The sequence below is a fragment of the Triplophysa rosa genome, linkage group LG4 (genome assembly GCF_024868665.1).
Source record: "Triplophysa rosa linkage group LG4, Trosa_1v2, whole genome shotgun sequence".
Taxonomy (NCBI): Eukaryota; Metazoa; Chordata; class Actinopteri; order Cypriniformes; family Nemacheilidae; genus Triplophysa; species Triplophysa rosa.
Window position 1 is genome coordinate 30,280,714 of NC_079893.1, and position 25,715 is coordinate 30,306,428.

The window sequence follows — 25,715 nt, forward strand, 5'->3', positions numbered from 1 at the left end:
GAAAAACACATGTTAAAGAGCCGCATGCATGTGTGTACAACACGAGTGTGACATCAGTGTACCTGGAGAGTTGTATTCATAAAGAGTGACTCCGGCGGGCTGCAACATGCCCACATCATTCATCTTATGGATTCGGAACGCAACCCGCTCCCTCACTTTATGAGACATCTTATTCAAGAAGATCATGAGGGACCCGCGTTCTGAAAGGTCCACGTTCTTCTCATATCTGTCGATGTACTTGTCTTTCCCTTTAGATAGCTGAAGAATAGAAATGACATTATCATCCATGAAAATACTGACCTGCATGAAGATAGATCTCATTTCTGAGGGGTTGAATTAAGAAAGATGTTTGGATTTTAGCATACGCTCTCTGTGTCTTGAAATAATTTAGTTTTTTGTTTGTTTCTTACCTGTGAAAGATCATTATCATCCACTTTATATCCCGTCAGCAGGCCAATATCCAAAACAGACAAGGCAGCATCTCCGTCGGGATTCTTCAAACTGCACAGATGACAATGTGGCGTAGATCAAAAACATCGAAGCATCAATCAAAACGACTGCACTTAAAGTCCCCGTGAACCGGAAGTTGCGATCGTTTTTACTTCCATATTCTGACACATTTCAGAGTGAAAAGGAATTTCAAAGGAGAACATTAGTGGGCGTGGCTTGCTTTTCACTGCGAATTGATTGGATGTGTAAAAACAGCTGTTGCATTGATTTTGAAATGAAACTGGCAGCAGACTGACGGTTGAAGGGGAGGAGTTAACAGACCCTCCGGCCAAGCCGTCTAACATACGTCATTTGAGGTGGATAGTCATTTCAGGACAGAGTGCATTTTCAGATTATAATTGAAGATTATGAGGGTACATGAATTTTAAAAAGAAAATGTCATACATTGATAAGCTATTTACAACAAACGCTGTAACATTTCATGAAAAAAAAAGAATTGTATTTATTTATTTCACTGGGACTTTAAAGCTAGTTTTGTTTAGCTTGCGTGCTCACTGGCAATCACACATAGCACTGTAGATTAAGGCTATATTCAGATTTTACTTCTTTTTTGAAGCTGCTAGCGTCTGTTTTACATTATAATCATATGGAGTAAATCGTGTCTTCAAATAAGTCCTGATCGCTTTTTTAAAAGCCAGCGCTGGCGTGTTTTTCTGTAGCCCAGAGCGTCTTTTAAAGTTGAAAAAAGTTTTCTGAAAACAAAAACACCTTTTTCACAGCTAACCAATGACAACCGACTGGCGAGACCTGTCATTTCCATAACAACATGCGAGGAAGGTGATTGGTCGAGCAGGATCAAGCTCGAAAAAATAAAATGGCGGCCGAAATGCCGGTTGGAGCATAGTTTTGTATAAATGTACGTTTCATTTTCACTTTCAATCACTTTTGATTGCATTTATAGCCAGACATTTGTATTGTAGTTTTAAATATGTGATTGGTTATTGCAAAGACGTTGTCTGTTTATAATTTATAACGCTGCCTATGAAGCCTGTCTGAATCTGTTTCTCTGAGCTTCGTGCACAAACGCTGCCTCCGAAGTCATTGCCAGCTGCTATTTGTAACCACAACGCTGCAAGCTTTTATGCTTTACTAAAAAAGCACAATTGTCAACATTTTCTTGTCAAAAAAGAAGTCAAGTGTGAACACAGCCTAATACTGTACATGGAAAGATCGATGTGATCGTACACCTACATGGTTTCGATCGTGAGCAGATACGTTTCAATGGCTCCTGGATAAGACGCTACATGCAGAATAACAATATTAAGTATTTCTGAACAAAAACATGTACAGTCGAGTTGTGCAACTGTGATGTTTTATCACCCTGACGCTCTTTTGTCATCTGCACACTGAGATCAAATATTTCACAATCGCCGTCCTTCTCTTCAGGCAAAGCGTAGTACAGAGTATATACCTGCGAGACCAGAACGAGACTTCAGACGTGAGATCGACATAATACACGTTTAACACAAAACTACTGTAAAATTGTGTGTGTGAATACTGACAGAGAGTGTGGCCGCTCCCGTCCCTCGTGCAGTGATGTTGAAGTTCTGCGTAAGCTTCACCTGTTCATAAAAACATCAAAAAACGACTTAAATAGAAATAATATTTGAATCTAAAAATCTCTTTCTTACATTCCCTAATAGCAATAGAATTTCTGCCTGAGGTTGTCATAGATTCATACATGAAAGGGTTAAACATTTGAACCAAAACGTCCCTAAAACAAAGACGAATCATTCATGTGTTTATTTCCATTCGCCCTCTCACCTTCTCAGAACGCGTGACGTAATTGTTGGACCGCGTGAACGTCCATCTGTTATTAATTTTCCTTCCCTCCACAGAAACCTCAACATCCAGATTAAAGTCCTGCTTCTTCGCTTGCGTGCGATATTCAGCGACGGCTTGAAAAACGATGATGGTTGCCTAGGAGAAGGACCGGAAGACTAGTTTCAAATCGAATAAATAAGGATATTTTAACTTTAGCGTGGTATGAGATTAACATTTGTAGGATTTTCTTTACTGTACCTGTGTGGTGCCTGGACCTCCATACCGATCTCTTTGTCTCGCCAGCCAGAGCACGGCCTGTCCTGCTGTCACGAAATCCTTCGCCTTCACCAGGGCGAGCACGGCATAGCCCGTGGCCTCCAGAGAGTGACGGTGCGGCCCGGGAACTTGCCAAAAAGTACCAGCTGCTGAGGATAAATATTTGAGAAAAACATATATTTCTCTTTGAATGTTTTAATTGGTTACCGACCATCGTTCTGTCTGGAGTGACTCATCAAGATGTCTTTGTTGAGTTTGTCAGCATGAGCCAAAGCGTAAGAGGTCATGGCAACAGCGTAAGGGTTGGTCAGACTGTGAACTCTGAGCGTCAGATACAGAATGGCTCAGTTAATACTGTCCTTAAGATTCTGTTATTAAAACACAATGTGAGAGACGCTCGGGTGTAAAACGGCTGTGACATCACAGGGCTGTGTGCAGGACTCACGGGAAGAGATCGAGCACAAATCTCACTGCCCTCCTGCATGGCGATCAGGACGAACGCAGTCAGAGAGGCGTCTGCGTCTTTACCCCGTACATCACCCTGATTCAACACAAATACATTATGTACAAAATGAATTTTTATTATATTTAAAATAATAATTCAAGCATTTTTCTAAATGTTGACATTGGGCAGATGAAAAGATCTTATCCATGCTAATAAAACTGTTAAAAGAAAATTTTACGTTATTTGCTTAAGCCGCACTTACAATCATCTCTTCATGAACTACATGAGCGTCCTCTTTAAACGTGCCGTCTGGCTGCTGTTTTTTGACTAACCACTTGAGGGAGCTGCAGAGCACTTTCTCCTCTACGATGATCAAATCGTTGGCCATCACAAAGACTTTCGCCACATATGCCGTCAACCTGCAAAGAAATCGCATAAGACAAGAGTAAGAAACCGTATCATTGATGAAGCAGATAATTTCTAAGAAATCATTTTGTTTGACCATGTGCTGCTAGGCGTGCTCATCAGGGCGGCGTACGACCCGTCCGCTTTACGGAAACGCAGCACACGTTGATAACCTTGAAAAAAGAGACATTGGAAACATCTTAAGATACAGCGGCAGAAAAAAAGAGACCATTTCAAAATAAGTTTATTTATTTCAAAATGTACTATTTTCAAGTATGTGTTTAGGTTAAATGATCATTTTGTTTCATTCTGCGAACTACTATTTGTCCCAAAATTCAAATAAAAGTATTGTTTTTATTTCCATTTATTTGCATGAAATGGAGAAACAGGTGAAAATAACAGAAAAGATGCTCTGTATTTTTTTCAGACCACAAATACTGCAAAGAAAACAAGTTCAGATTCACTTTTGAGCAATACAACAGATTTCTTATAAAAAAAGATTGATAACTATGATTTATCACAGTTTTCATGTGTCTTGTCATGCTGTCAGTCTTTCACATTGCTGTTGGATGACTTTATGTCACAACTGAGGTTTGATTTTGTTGAAATTCAACAAACACTAGACTGGAATGACCACAATACATCTAGAAATGCCGATTAAATTAACGTTTGAAATGGTCTCTTCATTTTATTCCCTCAGCTGTATATAGTTAGGTCTAATAAAGGTCAATAGAATATTACATTTTAAGGGTTCTGTTCGGTCTAATATTTTGTGTAGGCATGCGCTGCAAAGTAAACATTTGCTTTAATTTAATATCAACTTCATTTTAGTCGTTAGTCGACATGAAAACAAACGTAATGATTTCTGTAGTCTTTCTTCTGTGGATGGCGTCAGTACTTTTTACACCCCTCCCTTCCAACAACCCGATCCATCCTGTTATATAAACGCCCACATTCCACGTTCCAATCACCTCCAAGAAAATACTTTTCTTATTTAATAGAGCAAAAATCATGTTATATTATAGATGATGTGTTGATATTAACGCGAGGGTCCGCTGACCTGTGTTGATATGGTCGACGGCTTCATTTCGGCGGTCCATGCCTACAGCGTCCCAATGATTGGTGCTGTCCAGATAATGAGCAGCAATAAGAGATAAAGTCATGTGGATCATGATCTCCTCTCCATTACCCCGGGGCTGGACGATAAACTGACCCATGACATCTCCACTGATGGCCTGCTCAACCAGAGCACTGAAATTCTTACCTTGAGGAACATAACAAGGTCTGAGCAATCTGTTTCATGGCATCACTAAGACATTCGAGCAGATACCTACTTGTTACAGAGATGTACGTGTTGGCCGGTGTGTTTGGAACCTGAGCGATTGGCTTGTGGCTCCTGACGGACACATGTATCGCACCTGTCATACAGGTAAAGACCGGAAGATGAATAAAGACTGGCACAGTATACGTTTTGAATTTTTAGAGTTGAGGACACGTCACCTATCTTAGCAGGATTGAGCTCGACATTTTTTTCTTGCACCATGCTCAGCAAACCCTCAGACTGAAGAGACAGAGAAATAAAGAAAGAAATCCGTTTACTGTGAAATGTGTCACGTCACCTCCAGTGTTTGCAAAAATGATGAATTTCAGACGTACCACCACCTTCAGGATCTTCCTCACTCCGTCATTCTGGACCGAATCGTACGCCGCAGCCTTCGCCTCTATCCAGTGGTTGCCCAGCTCCAGAGGAATAATCACATACGGGACGCTCCTGGAGGACATGGTATCAACCTCAACGTCCGTCAAGTACGCGCCCTTCCCGCTGGCCGAGCTGCAAATGTGCTCGGTCTCTGTGAATTCCACCCGCACCTGGTGGAGAAACAACCAACAGCAGATATCGCTTCATCTGAAAGACGTGTTGACATCCTGCAGGACATGTTCACATGAATCAAGTTTGTGAAAACGTTTTGAAGAACGAGGATAGAACACTTACCTTCTGCTTTTTTTTGGTGTAGTTGTGAATGATGGCCCTGATTTGCAGCTGCTCGTTGCGCACAGCCGAGTACGGGATCTTCAGCTCGATGAAAAAATTCTTGTAAACGATCATCTCGAGAGGATCCGCCACACATATACCTTTAGAAAAGAACGAGGTACGAGAGAGTTACGCTACAGCAACGCTGAAAATTGTTTCAATAAATAATTATACGTGACGGTCTGGTCACCGTGGGTTTTCGACAGGCTGACAGCGAAGATTTGCCAGGTAGTGATGGATTCTTTCAGGTAAAGTTTGTTTTTGACAAGTGATGTTGTTTGACTAGAACGCAGGGAAGAAGTGACAGACACGTGTTTAGGTAGATCACTGAACATAATACTCTGTGACCTACTGTGTATAAATCTACAGGTAAAGTTTGAACTACGCAGCTCTTTTACTCTGTTATCTGCTCATTTAAAATCACTTGCTCCGTGTGTCATACTCACCATAACTTGACATTCGTGGGGCAGGGAGGCAGAACCTCCTCACCCCAGAGCCAGCTGTCTGGAAACTGCGTACGGGATGTGATTTCATCAAAACTTTCATAATAGTCGTCGTCCTCACCTGTGCAGGTTCACAGAAATCAATACTGAAAGTTACAGAAACTCCAATTATGTGACATCATTAACCCACTTCCATGTCGTTACCAGGGGTCAGCAACCATTTGACATGGCGTGTCCTTTTAAAAAATAATTATGGGTAATCACTGTGCCATATCAACAAATATATATAGAAATTGTTTTCTGTGACGGTACACACACCAGCGTGCCACCACCAGACACCACAAAATCCCATACTGCTACTTGAACTGCATGTGCTTGAAGTGCCGTTGATTTCCTTTCAGCGTGCCGATAGTACTTAGGTTGCCGAACCCTGCCCTAAACCGTCACATTTCATTGAACTAAAATTTGCATTTGTAATTTAATTACAGACACGGTTTCCATTGACTTTCATTACACTATATTTGAGAATGGTTTGATACGGGCAATACAGATTCAAAGCTTCAAAATACAGGTCATAAAAGTTTGTACTAAAATAAAGGTAGCCTATGTGTGTCTTGAGGAAATCTGCAAGACAACGAACAGTATGTACTGTAGGTTACTTACTTCGAGCCAGAAGCATCTCCTGTTCTCCAGCTTCATTGCTCTGAGATAGCACATCATTGCAGCAGTGTAAGAAGGCCTGGACACATTCCTGTCCGTCTTCGATGTACATGGCTCGTCGTTCACAGGTGTAGCCGAGTTTATTGTCTCTCATTCCATCGACACAGCACTTCTTCACATCGCCGGAGTATTTACCAGCTGACCACACAACAGCAGAGTACCACAATGAGAATAATGCAAGAAAGCGAGCTGTACCAAAAAACGGACTGAAAATAACACTTATTTTGGTGCTTGAAAGAAGAGATTCATTTCTGGGTTTGAAAAAAAAAACAGATTCATTTCTTGGTTAGAATAAACAGATCCATTTCTGTATTTGAAAAAACGGATTCATATCTGCGTTCGAATAAACAGATTCATTTTTGTGCTTAATAAAACAGATTCATTTCTGAGTTTTAATAAACAGATTCATTTTTGTGCCTGAAATAAAATGATTTCTTTCTGTGCTTGATGAACCAAATTCACTCCTTTGCTTCAGAAACAGATTTACTTTGGGGTTTGAAAGAACAGATTCATGTTTTTGCTTAATAAAACAGATTCAATTCTGAGTGTGAATGAACAGAATTACTCTGTGCTTCAAAAACAGATTCACATCTGTGTGAACATTCATTTTTGTGCCTGAAAAAAACTGATTTCTTTCTGTGTTTGATAAACCAGATTCACCTCTGTGCTTCAGACACAGATTCACTTTTGGGTTGGAATTAACAGATTTATTTTTGCATTTAAAAAAACAGATTCACTTGTGGGTTTGAATTGACAGATTCAATTTATACTTAAAAACAGGTTCACTTCGGAGTTTGAATGAACAGATTCATTATGTGCTTAAAAACAGATTCACTTCTGGGTTTGAATGAACATATTCACTCTGTGCTTAAAAACAGATTCACTTGTGGGTTTGAATTGACGGATTCAATTTATACTTAAAAACAGATTCACTTCTGGGTTTGAATGAACAGGTTGATTCTGTGCTTAAAAACAGATTCACTTCTGGGTTTGAATGAACAGGTTGATTCTGTGCTTAAAAACAGATTCACTTCTGGGTTTGAATGAACAGGTTGATTCTGTGCTTAAAACAGATTCACTTCTGAGTTTGAATGAACAGATTCATTCTGTGCTTAAAAACAGATTCACTTCTGAGTTTGAATGAACAAATTCATTTTTTGCTAAACAAACGATTAATTTCTAAGTTTGAATGAACAGATTCATTTTTGTGCTTCAGAAAGGGATTCACCTCTGGGTTTGAATAAACAAATTCATTTCTGTGCTTTAAGAGAAATTGGATAACAGAAGAGTTTAGAATTTTCACAAAGCACTGTAGATGTGGATCCGTTGGTTAGCACACAAGCATCAGGCTGTGCTGCTTGAGTGGATGAGGCAGGTATGATGTTATTCCTCGTTTGCTTAATAACATTATTTTTATTCAACAGATGTAAAGTGTAAAACAAAAGGTCCAGTTTCTCACCCAGTGTAGTGGTAACTTGCAGAAGATTATTTGATCTACGTCTTCTCTTCGAAGGTGTGGGACAACCCTGCACTACAAGATAAGTAAATATTAGATTAGATGACCTCAGAATGTCACTTCAGATTGTTGTTTTACCTGTGTAAAGCCGACATCATATAAGACAGAAGAAATACTGTATTTGTATTCAAACCTATTTAAATTGAAAATAGATCAATGACAACGAAAGCCAAGTTTGAAACACTAAAGAGGTTTCCATAAGTACTCATATGACTAACATGGGAAACTGTACCTTCATGAACAACAGCAGAGATGAAATAACTAAAAAGATATCGGAAAGAAAAAATGAAGAGTTACTTGTTCTGGTGTTGGTTCCTCCAGCGGTGCTGGACTCAAACATCAAACCAGCGTCATAGAAAACCCCCATACTGTCTCTTCCACTGCCCGCTGTACAACCTGTGTCATGTTTCTCGATCACGTCCCAGATCTACAGACAGTTCAAGACATTATGTCACTAAAAAAACAGATTGCGTTTTGTTTACTTGATGAAGATGCGTCACCTTCGACTGTGTGAATCTGTTCTTGTTGAGGACATGCACAGCCTTGTCCACCGCCACCAGCCCAACTTTAGCTCCTGGATCTCCAGTTATCTGCAAGCTGAACACACCACCGGGCTCGTAGATCGGTTGAGGCTCGTTCACCTGAACCGTCAGCTGTCAAGCACACAACATGCCGATTTATGAAGAATATACGAAAAAGATGGGAGTGGGACAGACATGGGATGTGTTTCAATCTTACCGTTCCCATACACGTGTCCTTCACATCAACCCAGACGGAGTCAGACACCACCTCATCTGATCCCACGTGATAATACGCCACGAAGCGGAAAGACGGCACCATGTCTTTGGTCACAGGTAGAGAGAGAGTTACTAAAGACTGTCCTCTTCTCTTAAACCTGTCCACCTTTATGATCTGCCCCTTACTGATGATCTGAAAATAAGGACATTTATGCATACAAGACAATATTAATATTAATGCAATGTAAAACGGATGGAACCGTATGAGTGTCTCTCACCAAATAGGTGTAATCTAGATCTGTGGCTCCAGGACTTCTCCCTGTGTTCAGATTGACTTTAATCTGATCTCCGATCTGAAGCTCCGCAGCACTAATGCCGACATGCAGGTAGTTTTTGGAGGCGTCTTTAGTCAAGTAAGCCTTTGCTGTAATCTTCATCACTGCCTGCTCATTATCTGTTAAATGCGGATCATTGGTTTGTGCCTGCACGATAAAAGATTATTTCTACATGCGATGCAATGCCATCTTGATGAAGACCAAAACCAAACAAGTAACTGGTCTTACCGTGATCTCTAGCGTGGACGTTCCCTCTTGAGAGTTCACGGTAAACTTTGCGATGCCGTTGCCCTTTGTTCGACCTCTGACCTCTCCAGTATTGATCTCCACATCCACATTTTTAACAGGCATTTGGTCAGGATCCGTTACGTAAACCTTTCAGAAAGAAAATGAAATGTGTGTATTGACCATATGCCAACTTTCGTTGAAATTTGCTCGCAAGTCCATGTTTCGTACCGAGACATCAAATGGCATTCCTGGTTTGAAATATTGGGGTGTTCCCTTGAACCGGATGGTGTACGGTGACGTCACAATCTGAATCCCTCTCCTGAGTGCTTCCACCATTTCACTGCCTGAAACACACACAACATCATGACGAAAATAGTTGAAATCAGCACAGACACTTGCACTGTGTAACTAACTTCACCTGCAACACTAAACATAACCACAAAAATCGAAATCCCTTTCCCCAACGGCATTTATCCTGCTAATATTCCAGTAAGATCTCTTACCACTGTCTGTAAAAACACTGACTGAGATGTAAATCGACTGTCCAACCAGTGGGTAGATATCTGGGAAAGTCTGAAGGATCATCGTCTTTGTGAGCTTGGCTTGACCCTCTCCATCTAAAATCTGCACGAGCCAAAATCAGCCTTCATCATTTCAATATGCAAGTTCAGGTTTATGCGCATTCGGCTGTAAAGCTCACCGAGATTCTTTGCAGTGAGGAAGGTATACTTGTTTTTCTCTCATCGTCCATCACGCCAAACACCACCAACGCATTGCCGTTCACGTTGTTTCCAAACAGGTACCTGGGAAGATTTGTACAGTATTAGTAGCATGAGAATCGTAGTGTAATGGGGTAAACACATCCAAACAAGAGAAAATATTTAAAGAACAAACATTAACAGTGATAGATAAAAACACATTTTACTGAACAAATTAGACACGTATTGCTCTTACTTGGCCAGGATGTCGACTGTAAGACTCTCATCATTGACAGAAAAGTACGAGTGGCTGAGCGATAATGTGACTTCAAAAGTGGGAAGCACTACAAAACAAACCCACATAACAATAATTATTTAATAACAAGAAGCCTGGGGTAATTTTCCATTTAAATAATATCAAACTGTCATGGCTCTGCTTCATTTAGTCATGTTTTTCTTGGTCCTGTAGCAGTCATGACAAAGCCTTTGGTTATGTGTGGAGAGAAACATATTGTTGTCCTTTTGACAATAATATACGTTCTCTCCAGTGTCTCGTCTCTCTGTTCCCGCCATCTCGTTTCCTTGTTATCCTTCCCTGAGTGTTTCATTACCCACACCTGCCCTGTGACGTTATCCCTCGTTTGTCTTATCTATATATACCCTCATGTTTCATTGTCCAGTGTTTGGTCATTGTGTTTGGTGTGGTTGCAACGTGGTTTCATGTCGTGCTTACAGTCTGCTCATGTTTGTGTTCCTGTTGTGGATTCCCCTGTCTCATCGTTGTAAGTGTTGAGTTTAGTTCTTGTCTTTTGTTTGTTAGTCTAGTATTTAGTTAGTCTTTGTCCCAGTTTATCCCTTGTTATTGTTTTACCCCCACGTGGGTTCTTGTTTTGTGTTTATCTTCTGTTGAATAAAGTTTTTTGTTATCCCTTCATCCCCGCTGCCTGCAATTGGGTTCTTACCTGCGTTTCATGACATCAAACACTACATTAAAAAACACTTTACAATGATTGAACCAAATAAGCACCATTGGAGCATTACATACAGCATGCTTACATAGAAAGGCACAATGCTTTTTTTAATCATTGTCTGGGTATTTTGTATTGTTTTATTTTAAACCATATTTATACTCAGAATGTTTGCTGGTATATAATTTTAAAAAATGACATTTCATAACCAAAATGCAAAACAAACTTTTGCACCGCAAATGTAAATATTTAATTTTATTATTCACAAAAAAATATATATATAATGAAAATAGTTACCATATTCTTTAACTTCAAAGTCAGCTGTGAAGTTCTTCTGTGGAGTGTTCTTGAACTTTGTAACCACCTTCCAGATGCCAGGACTACAAATAAAAACACCAACCACGCAAACACATAGCATTATAAGCCTGAAAAGAATCATTAATGACAAATTACACCACAGATCAATCAAATTCAAATCTAGTTTACAGTATGAACGCACCTGGCGAGTGCAGGTATGGCGTATTTGCTTGACTTTATCCCCTTATCTGGAAAAACCACCTCTCCCATAGTTGTGATGCCCTGAGGATTCTTTAAGGAGAAATTGGTAATTAATAAATAACCGTTTGAACTGGAAAATTCCATTTCTCTGTAAAGCCTCCAGACTTTCTGAACCCCGCCTGACAGCAAATCAAATGTGTTTATTATTACCACATTCAACAGTGCACTCGAGTCGTGAAAGCATTTTTATAACGCAAGTAAAACTCGTCTATTTGACATAAATCACCGCTTCCTTCGCGTTTAAAACCGAAACTGCCAGCGCAACAGTCGATAACGCTATGCGCATTCGGCAGCTGTAGCACGCGCTCCGCACTCTGGCTGTCAATCACTTTGCGCGGTCAAGTTTGCTGGCATCTGATTGGTCCACATGCATTTAATAGGCGGGGTTTGGACAGAGCGAGTGGAAAGCGTTTCAGACTTACAATATTTCCCACCTACTCGTAAATAGCGTCTGGATTCATTATCAAAGTTTAGTAACACTAAAACAACATTACAAACATCATTTAGTACCAATAACAGTATTTTAATAAAAGTACAACAAAAGTAAATCATTTCTGTGTTTAACTTTATGAACTATCCTAAACCCGAGGTGTCTGGAACGCACGCAGCACTACACGTTAGGCGTATCTACCTCTGCGCATGCGTCAGTCAGTTATTTTAACAACATAAAGTATATATTATTCGATTTATTTATCCATTATATATTATTACATTTAAATACAAGAAGTATATGAAAAATATACTATATAATAAATATAAATACAGTATATAGGCTAATAATAGTTTATACTATAAGATTACTAGACAATATATTATAAAACTATTATTATATTGCAAAACTACATTCAATCATCGACATACAATGGATGAAAAAGACATAAATAAGGTGGCTGATAAACAGTGTAAAAGTACCACAATATCCAATGAAATTCCAGAATGTTCCAGAGGTTGAAGACCAGGAGTCACAGATAAGATTCTGTACTGAACTGCAGAAAATCACACACATCAAACTTTAATTTTCTCCAGAAAAGACTTTATTGGGATTTCATTTTGTAATTTGCAGGACATCCAATCAAGTCTCAGAACGCGTTTTTCTCACCTGTACTAGCAGGCGTGTATATGGCTTTGTCTGTTTGCACAAAAATATATCCCGACTGGAATGACACCATGACGACTTTCTCCAGAAGTCTGGAAGGAAACTGAGCTTGTAGATACACATACTGCTTCTCCAGAGGATCGTCAGAGAAAAAGTCCCTGTTGTCTGAAATCTGAAGTAAATATTTAGAAATCTGTCTGAAAACACCAAATAAAATGCCTTTAAAGTTAAAGCAAAATGAAATAAAATCTATACAAACTGATTCACACAAGTCAATGCACACAACCGTTTCACCTGTATATCAGCGAGCAGCTGAAAATTGTTTTCTTTTCTCAGCGTCACGGATTTGGACACTAACTCTACATTTTTCCGCGGGAAGTTTTTCACCATGATCTTCACGTTCAGATCTTCTCCAGAGTAATCCTGAGCCTCCACAAACACGTTCTCGAAGGAACCAACCCTCAGCAAATTAGGAGCTGATACGACATATCTAAAATAAAAAAATCCAGTTTTACATCTCAAACACAGATATCTAAATGAACGTATATGTTGAGAGTGTTTTGAATACTTACAGCGGGTCACATAATGTGAGGAGAGGTGAAGAGAGAAGAACAACAGTCGACCACAGCAGATCCACATTCATCCTGACTGTCTGTTACTGTGAGCGTCTGCTCGTGTTTGTGCAGTCCAATATTATGTCAACACACCTTTGCCTATCCAAGATGACCACACACACACACAGCAGTAGGCACATTGCCAACGTTTGTATTCATCTTTCTTCAAAGAATAGTTCACAGTAAATTAAAATTTCATGAAAATTCACTCCGTCCGTGAGATTATTTCTTCTGTCGAAAACAAATTGAGGCTTTTGAGAAAAGCTTTCCAGGGTTCTTCACCGACTCGAACGTCGAGCGCTGTTTGATAAGGTACAAATTTCAGTTTCATCGCAGCGTCAAAAGGCTCTACACGACACCAGCCGATGAATATGTGTGTTGTCTAGAGAAACGATTATTCATTTTGCAAGAAAGCAAAAAAATGGAATACTTAAAATACTAAACATAAATATATGGCTTGCACTGCCTCGGAGTGCCTCCATGATGCGTGTCCATGTACGGATAGTACCGACCCAGTGTTTACGAGTGTGGAGAAAGAAGACCTTTCAAAAGTTCTGAAACTGAATGACACGTTATACAAGATTATTGTTTAAAATGGTCAGTTCGTGGGCATATCAGGGATGTTTAAATCTTTTGAAATCTAACCTTTCCAATGTGATTTCGTAATATGGAAGTTGTGGACGTGCATTGCGGAGGCAGTAGAAGCCATGTACTTATTTAAAAAGTATATCATTTTTTTGTTTTCTTGGAAAATGACTAATCGTTTCGCTATAACACACCTTTTCAAAGGCTGGTGTCGTGTAGAGCCTTTTGAAGCTGCAATTTGGACCTTAACCAACAGCCCCCCGTTGAAGTCCATTGTATGCAGAAGAACCCTGGAAACCTTTCCACAAAAGCCTCAATTTGTTTTCAACGGAAGAAATAAACACACGGACAGCTTGACATGTGGATGAGTGAATTATCATGAAATTTTAATTTTATAGTGAACTACTCCTTTAAATATTTAACTTTTTATTGTCATGTGTTGAATGTGTGCTCATATAAATCTTTGGAAATTCAACTGCATGAATGTTTATTTGTTAAAGGCTGACTGCAGTGAGATTTCCCATAAATCACGTGAAACCTGTTGTGCAAATTCAACCTTTGGTAAATTTGTTGCCGCTATATTGATCTAGGTTGGAAAACACAGTACATTTACTTTTATGAAACTTTGTCAAGAATATTTGCTTCGTGTTTTCTGCTCTACCCATCTGCATAAATTCAGTAATAGCTGAAGATTTTGAACTTTTTTAATGATTGTGTTTCATTTCACATGTGTTGATAGTCTGACACTTCACTTCTTATCTTGTAGCATACGCGCATACTTTAACCTTAAAAATGCAGCCAGCTAACAGTAAATGTGGTCTGCTACTGGTGTAATTATAAAGAAAACATTAATATTAAATATTACTAAATATCAGCATTAAAATATATATTTAAAAAGAATAATGCATTATTATTTATTGATCTAAAACTTAATAAAAATGTATATTTAAAATTAAATATCAAATTAAAATAATGCTGCTCACGCATGGCAGCTCACAGAATCGTACAGTTTTTCTCGATTGCTAACACACAATTCATGAAACAAATTACCATTTTCTCACAACTATAAACACATTATCAGAACAATACACCAAATTGTACAAACAAGCACAGGTAATTGTGCATCCCAGAATCATCTACAGGGCTTTATACTACTTACAGTATAATTACAGGACACACTTTATATGAGCGAAATTTCACTACTCTGTATCCAGTAAACTGTAGAATGTGTACACCCTCAAATTTGTGATTGTCTAGCTTATTTGTAGCATTTTTTTACATTTTCTGTATTTTTGCAGAACTTAGAGACGACTACTTACAACAAATCTTTTATCAGAAGACCAAGAAATTGCTTTAGTATCCTGTAACGAAATTGGGCCAAAGGTGCATAGGATGCCATGTTTATTTAAACATTTATGTAATTGCAAAAAAAAAGAAGAGAAAAATGAATAACAGAGCCTTGTTTGTATTTGCTAATTTAATTTGACAAGTTGGTTTGCATTTAGTTTACAAAAATGTTGTGAAAAGCTGACAGACATCAGAATTTAAAGCCCAGTTGGGTCCTCGGGGCATTGAAAGCCGTCAGAGCCTCATGTTTAGGTGGTACAACCGAAGTGAACAAGCTTGTGTGCGAGTGAGGTGATGCCGATGTATTTGGCTCTGTGTGATGCCATCTGCCCCTCCTCGACTGTTGGCCAGTATTCAATCCAGGTGTCCTCACCCACATGGTACCTCAATCTGACACCATCACACAGATGTTAACATCACTTCAAATATGGCTTCAACACAATCTAAATGAACCCGAGTATCTTTATAGAGACCTCACCTTCCGCCGATGCGGGGAAGAGGTTTGGTCTGGCCCATGATCAGGTACGTCTTGCCTTCTTAGAGCTTCAGAAAGTCTCTACAGTGAGGATGAGCCAGAAAAGACCTCACGTTGCCTTCTACAGCCGTATCAGTGCCTAGAGAACACACAAACACACACGATCTGTAATGATTTGGACATGAAACATGTTAACTTTACAATAAACTGCATATATAAACATGCTAGTCATACCATCCTTCAGCACTTCTTCAATGGTCATGTTATAGATGTCCGAATGCTGCGAGAAGTCCATGCTTTTTACCCTAGCTTTATAAGCTACGAAACAAATGCGTTATGTCATCATCATACTCCTCCTCATCATCTGACATCTACAAAACCACTGAATGTTATAACACACATTTAAGCAGGGTTCTGGTGATTTACCGTACTCAATTTCAGGCACACATGCCTGTTCTTCACGCTTGTCCTCGTCGATATGTCCGCTCCTTTGCAGACTGCAGTTTTCTGTTATTAGAAAGACTTGTGTCACACTTTCTCATGAATGACAATGAATTCGTGTTTTGGAAGCATGTGTGGTTAAACAGCGGAAGTGAACGTGCCTTCTGCACACTGACACAGCGACTCGCTGCAGAGTTGATTCAGAGCACCGTCTTTCTTCTGAGGATGGTAGAACTTCACACAGCGTTTATCTGTGAAAACAGGTGTGGTATATAAAGCTCATTGTGTGTGTAAGCAGTAAAAGTCCTACACTACACCGTTCTACAAGGTTAGGCAGAAGATGCTGACTGATAACCAAGATGTTACTACAGACGAGACATTTACTGACACTGGGTTTATGAACATCAAATTGGACTTGGTGACAAAAGATTACATACTATTTTTGATGACGGAATGAGCAGAAAGTGGCCGATATTGTAAATCCATTTGCATTTACAATAAGTCATTTAGCAGACACTTTTATCCAAAGCGACTTACAAATGAGGTAAACAATGGAAGCAACTGGCACAACATAAGGACTACAAAAAGCATAAGCGCAGTAAAACTGGTCTCATATAGCCCAGCATACAAAGCTAAGTTTATTTTTTTCAGGATTTGGATATTTTTCAGGTAAAACTGAACTTGTGCAGAATAATAAAAAAAGGATCTCTTTATTTTCTAACGCACAGATTTTAATACAATAGCGGTTTGTGTAAGCGGCCTATTACGACCTGTAGTTACGTTTTAAAGCACCCTCTAGCTGGCACAAAAATGTCATGAGTACAAGAAAACTGGTTTGTTTATAATAAAGTCTGAACTTTTTACACGGTCCCTAAACCATTTGTTCAGTATCCGTCTGCAAAATTTGTTTTCATATTCATTCGGCTGCCAATTTAGTAAACGCTGCTGAGTCACATTTGAAAGAGTGAATCACCAACACTATACTGCGACGTTGACAATAGAAATTGTTCGCTTTAGGTTACCTGCATACATTCTTTAGTGTGTTGTTCATGTACCATCAGTGTACCTGGAGAGTTGTATTCATACAGAGTGACTCCGGCGGGCTGCAACATGCCCACTTCATTCATCTTATGGATTCGGAAAACAATCCCTTCTCTCTCTTTGTGAGATATCTAATGAGAAATGTAACCAAAAAAAATAGCAACCAAACATTTACAATTCAAATTTACATTCAAAACAGCTGGGAGGAATCAACGTTTTCTAGGCATAGAAAGAGAACTAAAAGCATACCGTGTCTACGTATATGATCATGGATCCTCTCTCTGAAAGCTCTCGGTCCAGCTCAAAACTCTGAATGTACTTATCTTTCCTGCTCGATAACTGAAGATAAACAGCGTTACAGCAAACCTGTTAGCAAAGTATGCAAAGTGCCCATAATATCGGATTTAAAAGCATTAAAACAATGAATATTTACTCTTGTAAGGTCTCGCTCATCCACTTTAAACCCAGTCAGCAGGCCGATGTCAAAAATACTCATGGTAGAATCTCTGTTAGGGTCCTTAAAACTGCAGATTCATATACCATATGTGACATCATTGTATTACTAAGTCAATTCTTTTTTTAAACGTATCCAGACATTTTATTTTATTTTATGGTGTATTGACTGTCTACAAAATACAGTATAAACAAAAAACAAACAGAAAACATGCACTGTGGGTAAGTTATGGACTCACATGTATTCAATAGTAAGCCTGTAACTTTAAACGGCCCCTTGATATGACACTACACACAGACAGCAGCATTAGAATTCTGTCATATTTGCTATTTACGTTCATGAATTTGGAAGACGCTTTTATCCAAGCAATGAACCCCATTGACTTCCATTAAATTAACACAAAACGTCTCGGTTACGTCTGTAACCATATTCCCTTTCAGTCGGTCTCTCGACGTTGTGTCGAGACAGAATGGGGTTTGAACTTGAGAACCTATCATCTCTGACTCGACATGCCAAACCCCATTCTGTCTCGACACAACGTCGAGAGACCGACTGAAAGGGAACCACTGAGACATTTCTCAAAATATCTTCTTTTGGGATCCACAGAAGAAAGAGTCAAATACAGGTTTAAAACAACATGCGGGCAAACAAATGATGACAAAATGTTTTTTTTTTTCCGGGTGAACTGTCCCTTTAAGAGGTTTCCTCCAGATCGTGTAACGTGCTGAGCCTGATACTGAATCATACCTAACAGCTCTCTTTCCATCTGCACGCTGAGATCATACATTTCACAATCGTTGGCTTTCTCCTCAGGCAGGGCGTAATACAGAGAGAACACCTGCTAGACGAGAGCGATACGTCAAAGCAATACTGTTAAAAGCTGTTCAATGCGTTAATTAAAGAGTGTCGATGCTCACAGAAAGAGTGGCCGCCCCCGTTCCCTGAGCCGTGATGTTGAAGCTCCTGCTGATATCAAACTGTTGACAAACAGAGAGAAGCAAAAACAAAAAAGTAAACCAAATTTTAGGCACGCTTTGTTTGCGGCAGAAAAACCACGCACCTTATCCGAGCGCGTAATGTGATTGTTGGAGTTTCTGAGGGTCCATCTGACTTGACTGCTCCTCTCCTGAACAGAAAGCTCCAGGTTCAAGTTAATTTTCTTCTTCTTCACCTGAACGCGGTACTCGGCCACAGCCTGGAACACCATGACCGTCGCCTAAACAGGTCATGAGACGAGAAAAGAAAGTTTTTGTTTCTGTGCTCGTACATAAAAAAACAAAAAGACAATATATTGCATTTTACTTTCAGGGATAGTTCACCTTCAAAATGAAAATTCTGTCCTTGTTTACACACCCTCCTGTACGACTTTCTTTCTTCTGCAGAACACAAAAGAAGATATTTTGAAAAATGCTGGTAACAGAAAACCGTTGGTCCCCATTGACTTGCATTGGCTTTGTGTTCACACAATAGAAGTCAATGGGGACCAATGGTAACCAACATTTTTTAAACGATCTTCTTTTGTGTTTTGCAGAAAATCACACAGGTGAGTAAATGACGACAGTATCTTTATTTCAAAGATGAACTATTCCTTTAAAGTCCCAGAGAAACTAAAAATGACATTTTCGATTTTTTTCATGAAATACAGCAGCGTAAATAGCTTATCAGTGTGGGTCATTTTCTTTTTAAATTCCACGTGCCCTCATAACCTTCAATTAAAATCTGAAAAAATGTACTTCAGCCCTCTAATGACCATCCATCTCAAATGACTTGGGCGAAGAGTCTGTTAACTCCTCCCCTTACACTGTCAGTCTGCGGCCAGTTCCATTTCAAAATGCAACAGCTGTTTTTAAACATCCATTTATACATCAAATTGCAGTTAAAAAACAAGCAACGCCCACTATTTATTCTCATTCTAAATTTCGTTTAACTCGGAAATGCGTCAGAATATGGAAGTAAAAACGATCACAACTTCCGTTTCACGTGGACTATAAGCATGATGTGTGCTCTCACAAAAAAGTTATTTTTATAGTACAATAAGAACTAAAGAAGCTCAGTTAAAAGTTATCTTGGTTAACAAGATTTTAGTGTAGCAAATCTTTCAATTCACAACATTTGTGTCTAGCGTCCGGACAGAATGAGCTCAGCTTGCATGTTTCAATACCAGACGTCTGAGAAACTTTGGACAGAAATTAAATGCACTCTAGACATGTGATATGTCTAACTTTCACATCACTCAGTTTTATCATTTTAAACCAAACCTGTGTAGTGCCGTAACCTCCGTTGTGAGTTTGCTGTTTGCCCAGCCAGCGCACTGCCTGTCCGGCTCTCTCGAAGTCCTTCACCTTCACCAGGGCGAGCACAGCATAACCTGTGGCTTCCAGAGAGTGAAAGTGCTTCCCGGGAACTTGCCAAAACCTTCCACCTAAAATTGTTCGATATAAAGATTTTTTTATCTAAACTAGGGGTTCCCAAAATTTTCAGTCCGCTGAAAAGCGGATGCTCACACAGACCTGCCTGAAACGCCTCGTGTAACCACACCCCCACAAATCTACGTCAGGTAAGATTTGACTAAGACCGCCCAAATGTATACGCAAGTAAGGTGGGCGTACCTGTCAGTACAATTGCGTTGGAACCTGATGTTCCAAATATGGTAAGAGGCGTTACATTTCCCTCACACGCTTGCAGTATTCGACCAATCACTACGCACTGGTTAACTGGCCAATCATAGCACACCTCACTTTTTAGAGAGATGGCTTTGTAAAAAAATCTGCGCGTTTCAGAGAGGCGGGGCAAAGAGGAGATACAAACATGCACGGTATGTGAAAAATCTGAACCTTAAATCGTGTATACACAATGCATTACATCTAAAACAAACCATAATATTCGCATAATATTCGTTTTAGCCGTATCATACTACCCCTTTAACTAATATTTTTATATTTTGTTACACTTCTTGATTAAATACGCTATTCCTAATAATTTCTCGAAATCCTCTTGCCACCCCACCCTCGCGGCCTTGCGACCCCTACTTTGGGACACCCTGATCTAAACAGTCACACAAAATATTAGTAAACAAATAAAATAAAACGTTTCTCCATTTAGGTGCAAAATGTAGGCCTTTTCTTTTAAGGTTGAAGAAATTTGCTTTTGAATTAGTTAAATGGACACAAATGCTAAACACTGTACATACAGTATCTGTTGCGTTAAGTCTAAAGTTTCTGACCTTTGCTTTGTCTGGAGTGACTCATCAAGATGTCTTTGTTGAGTTTGTCAGCGTGAGCCAAAGCGTAAGAGGTCATGGCAACAGCGTAAGGGTTGGTCAGACTGTGAACTCTGAGCGTCAGATACCGAATGGCTCTGTTTATACTGTCCTTCAGATTCTGTTTTTGAAACACAAACACAGATTAACACCGTGTCTACACCGGACGCTGCACGGCACGATGAGACAATAAAGACAATAAAACACATTAGAACCCATTATAATTTAAGCCAGCCGGGTTTGTTATCTGCACGTGCTCCTCCCGAACTTTGTTAATAAAACATCACAACAAGATGTGTGTCGTGTCGCGTCACACCGGTCTCGTCCGGTGTAGACACGGTGTAAGAGAAGCTCGGGTGTAAAACGGCTGTGACATCACAGGGCTGTGTGCAGGACTCACGGGAAGAGATCGAGCACAAATCTCACTGCCCTCCTGCATGGCGATCAGGACGAACGCAGTCAGAGAGGCGTCTGCATCTTTACCCCGTACATCACCCTGAATCAACACAAACAAATGAGTGAAATCCTGTCAAATTATATAAATGTATATCTATATATCAATTCAATTAAATAAACAAGATTTCTTAAGAAACTGAGCAGGTGAGCAACTTGGCTCGTTACTTCAAGTATGTATTATTTTAAAGATCACGTAACACACGCAGTTTCTGCCAATCTCATATTAATCTCGAGTGCCTATACAGTAGTATTGCATACGTCGTATCTTCGAAGAGTGTTTAGTTTGATCAAATTTATAAAAGAGAGATACAGCTGTACGATTATTTCCGGAAAAACACGAGCTGCTAGAGGTGGGACTAGTGGGGAGAGTGGGATGGAGCTACAGCACGAGCAAGCAACACATCATCACATTAATCTCTTCGTGTTTTGTACATTATGCACGTACAAGACGATTGCCTACAAAACACAGACGTATGACTTAGTTCGACTTCGTCCGGCATCTTTTAGCACTGGGACCGGTCCAGTTTCAAACTATCTCCAAATCCAGAGTTATAACCACCGTTTATATGACATCCATCACTGAAATGCCGTGAACAAACAAATTGTACCTTAACAGCAATATTACAAATATTAAAAATTTTATTTGCAATAAAAAAGCAGATAAAAAATACTAAAATAAAAATATAGGAAAAAAATAATTTTATGTAAAATATGTTATATTTGTGAACATATATGAAATATATTATGATAAAAAAAATATAAAAATGTAAAAGCTAAAATAACTAGTATAAACTGAAGATAAGCAAGGAAGCTTGTCCACTTCGCTTCTGGTCCCTACTGCACATCCAGGTTTCTCATACTTTTAATTTTCAAAAACATCCAAAACAACAAAATAAACTTCACTTACTACCATCTCGCTGTGGTACACCGGGGCGTTCTCTGTAAACGTGCCGTCCGCCTGCTGTTTAGTAACTAACCAGCTGAGGGCTCCGCAGAGCACATTCTCCTCTATGACGATCAGATCATTGGCCATGGCGAAGATTTTAGCCACGTATGCTGTGAGCCTGGCAAAGATGCAAGACAGGAATCAGGCACAAGTGTAATAGAAAACAAACGTGGAAACTATATTTGTCAATATTTTGCTTGTACCATGTGCTGCTGGGTCTGTGTATCCAGGCAGTGTATGACCCGTCAGGTTTCCGGAAGGTCAGTTCCCTCTGATAACCTAGTATAAAATCATAGCATTAAAGCAAATATGACATACTTTTTTATATTAGCGTGAGGGTCTGCTGACCTGTATTGATGTGGTTGACGGCTTCATCGCGACGGTTCATGCCGACAGTATCCCACTGATTGGTGCTGTCCAGATAATGAGTGGCAATGAGAGGTAGAGTCATGTAGATCATAGTTTGCTCTCCACACCCGTGAGGCTGGACAATAAGTCGACCCATGAAATCTCCACTGATGGCCTGCTCAACTGTTTGAGTGATGTCATCACCTGGAAACAACGAATGAGGACGAGACGGCCAGTCTCTGGTTAATTTAGTCATGTACGATAAGATATACGTCAGAGAATGGGACATTCACCTCTTACAGTGATGAACGTGGTCGCAGGTGTGTTGGGGATCTTTCGCACTGGAACGTCACTCCTCATGGAAACCGTCTGCAGGCCGTCTGTTCAATCGAGGAGAAATCATGTCATGCTCGTAAAATGTTTTGATCTGTCTGTGTCCAGCGCACGTTTCTGATGAACACAAACCTGGATATTTGGACGGGTTCAGCTCCACAACTCTCTCCTCAACTTCAGTCAGCACACCTTCAGGCTGAGAGAGAAAAAGATTACTTTAGTACTTTTATTCTGTTACTTTAGTGTATATTTTACTTTTATTTTTAGTGTAAATCTATGTTCACAATAACTTATTTTGTATTGTATTTTACTTTTGATTAACTTTGCACTAAAAGTGCGTTCACGGCATGCCAAAATTCCTGTAATTCCACGTGTAAAGCGCGATCACGTCCTCGTAAATCTTGCAATTACAACTTGGAGGCTGGAAACTGTCTAAGAGTTACGATTAAGTTACGAGGATGTACCACCTGATCGCTGCAACCACGTGCTGAACCACAGAGGAATGGCAGTTGTTACAATAGAAACGCAGTCCAGGGAAGTGAACAGTTATCAGTAGTGCGTCACCTGATGTCGTATAATAACGCAATTTCGAGGACAAGTGAATGCAGCATAGCGATAGACGGTTTCAACGCAACAACACAAACAAAGGTTACAGCGCAGGCACGCTTTGTGGCCCAGTACAAAGAATAGAGTCCCTGTAGATTATTTTTGAAAACAAGCAAGAAATAACAAGTAAATTACATTAGCTAGCAAGTTAAAAGTATGTCTATTCAGTATTATTTTGGGTTACCAGTAGAAGAACCGTTACTTGGCTAACCTAAATGCGACAGAGGTACACAACCCGTTCAACAAATAGTTTCTTTAATACAATAAATCTAAAATAAAAAAAGAATATGCAGTAAAATATTAATATATTGATCATGATAAATATAATATCAATGCTGTTTTACTAGCCACTAGCCAAGTAAGGTCCCAAAAAATCTTCATTTGAAGGGCTATATGGCCTTACCCGAAAGTGTAGGGGTAAGGCGTAGAAATGGGATTGGGCGTGAGTTAGAGAATAAGAAAGAAAGAAAGAAAGAAAGAAAGAAAGAACAAATCTTATTCAAATCTCAAATCGGTGTTGTCATGGTAATAGAGGTTGTCGCTGACTCACCACCACCCTCAGGTTCTTTTTGACCCCATCATTGCGATTGGAGCTGTAAGCTTCCACTTGAATCCACTGATCATCTCTCTCCATGGGAATGATGACGAAAGGGATGGCTTTTGAAGACATGGAGTCCATGGCAACCGTTACCCGGTGTTTGCGTTTTCTATTGGCACTGCTGCAAACACCGTCTGACGTCTGAAAGCTGACATGCACCTGCTGTAAGAAGAGCATTTTGAGGTCAGACCGATCGTGTGCACCACATCAACTGAACAACACAGAGCCGGTCGGTACCTTCAGCTTCTGGTTACTATAATTGTGCAGAATAGCCCTTATTTCCAGCTGTTCATTCTGCACAGATGAATACGGCATTCTCAGATCGATAAAGAAATCTTTCTTAACGATGATCTCGTAAGGATTTGTCACGCATATTCCTGCATTGGAAAGAACGAATGCCAAGAAACGGAATGAAAAAGAGTAAGAATATGACAGGAATAGACCACAGAAAGAATATCCCACCATTGATGCTAGACAGACTGATGGCTGTGATCTCCCAGGTGGTGATGGAGTCTTTCAGGATGAGCCCGTTCCTCAAGAAAGATGTTTCATCGCTAGGCATAAACGGAAAAATAAGTTTTTGTGTTTGACCAGTAACTCCAAGTTGCTGCCATGTAAATGTCGTCATATTGGGGAGGGCAAGCTCAACTGATTTCAATGATTTACAAGTGGATTTATAAACTATAATATTTTATAAGTTTTATATTAAAATGAATTGCTGTCAAGCACTGAAATTGGTTGATAAATATCAACTTTTAATCCATAAAAAAACAGCTTCCCATTCACTTGTGTGTGTTTTTTGGACAGTCTTTCCCTTTCCAATATGGTGGCGCCATTGACACAACGCAGAAACAGCATCTCATGTGGCGTCAATGTATGTCTTTGTCTTAATTAGAGCTATTAAAACATTGAAATAAAACATTACCTAAATATTATTTGATCAAAGTTAATATTAAATTAATTAGCAATAAAATTGAAGCAATAAAATTATTAACTTTGAAAATTTTAAACTAAAAAAAATAAAATAAATGCCAAAAATAAATAATAAATAAAAATAAACAAAACAATAATAACAATAATTGATTTAAAAATACATTAACAAAATATAAACAAATAATAAAATGACAAAAAACCATTTAAAAAAAAACCCAGAAATGAACATGAAAAAATAAAGCTAAATAAAAATATTAAAATACAATTAAACTGAAAACAAAACACTGAATGTGATTGCTGGATATGTATAAACCTCAATCCTTCACTCACCACATCTGGTTTGCAGGACAGGCCGGTAGTTTGATCTCCTCCCAAAGCCAGCTTTCGGGAAACCATTTACGTACCAAAATGTCCTCTTGGTCTCCTTCAAACTCGTCTTCCTCACCTGAAAAAATAAAATAAAAAAAACATATTTTGCCGAAACTGTCGGTGAGCTTGAAAGCATTTACTTTTTACTGCTATTTCTGCGAATGAGTTAAAAATTGGCC

General features: G+C 39.3%; 1 protein-coding gene and 1 pseudogene across 1 annotated transcript; both read right to left on the minus strand.

Moving 5' to 3' along the window:
- The window catches only part of LOC130553163 (complement C3-like), a 32,808-nt pseudogene that overhangs the window by 1,547 nt on the left and 5,546 nt on the right, over window positions 1-25,715 (minus strand).
- On the minus strand, window positions 508-13,374 carry LOC130553167 (complement C3-like). The gene is made up of 33 exons (XM_057331947.1): window positions 13,304-13,374; window positions 13,026-13,221; window positions 12,735-12,903; window positions 12,548-12,621; window positions 11,577-11,665; window positions 11,375-11,457; window positions 10,366-10,453; window positions 10,112-10,214; window positions 9,915-10,035; window positions 9,640-9,755; window positions 9,412-9,558; window positions 9,127-9,330; window positions 8,778-9,041; window positions 8,612-8,725; window positions 8,409-8,538; window positions 8,055-8,126; window positions 6,539-6,733; window positions 5,879-5,996; window positions 5,623-5,714; window positions 5,394-5,533; window positions 5,057-5,269; window positions 4,901-4,961; window positions 4,735-4,818; window positions 4,461-4,664; window positions 3,498-3,573; window positions 3,258-3,414; window positions 2,932-3,091; window positions 2,783-2,893; window positions 2,533-2,732; window positions 2,275-2,430; window positions 2,013-2,072; window positions 1,831-1,921; window positions 508-1,750 (listed from the first exon to the last, which is right to left on the minus strand). Exons 1-33 carry the CDS (start codon window positions 13,372-13,374, stop codon window positions 1,698-1,700), a joined length of 4,212 nt encoding a protein of 1,403 aa, XP_057187930.1. The 3' UTR covers window positions 508-1,697.

Bases quoted from the DNA above. Each gene is read 5' to 3' on its own strand.
- LOC130553167 (XM_057331947.1), bottom strand. From the start codon at position 13,374: ATGAATGTGGATCTGCTGTGGTCGACTGTTGTTCTTCTCTCTTCACCT. The intron at 11,458-11,576 runs GTGCGTTCATAC...TTTTATTTGTAG, and splicing joins GCCATACCTGCACTCGCCAG to TCCTGGCATCTGGAAGGTGG. The intron at 8,127-8,408 runs GTAACTCTTCAT...CTTATCTTGTAG, and splicing joins AGGAACCAACACCAGAACAA to TGCAGGGTTGTCCCACACCT.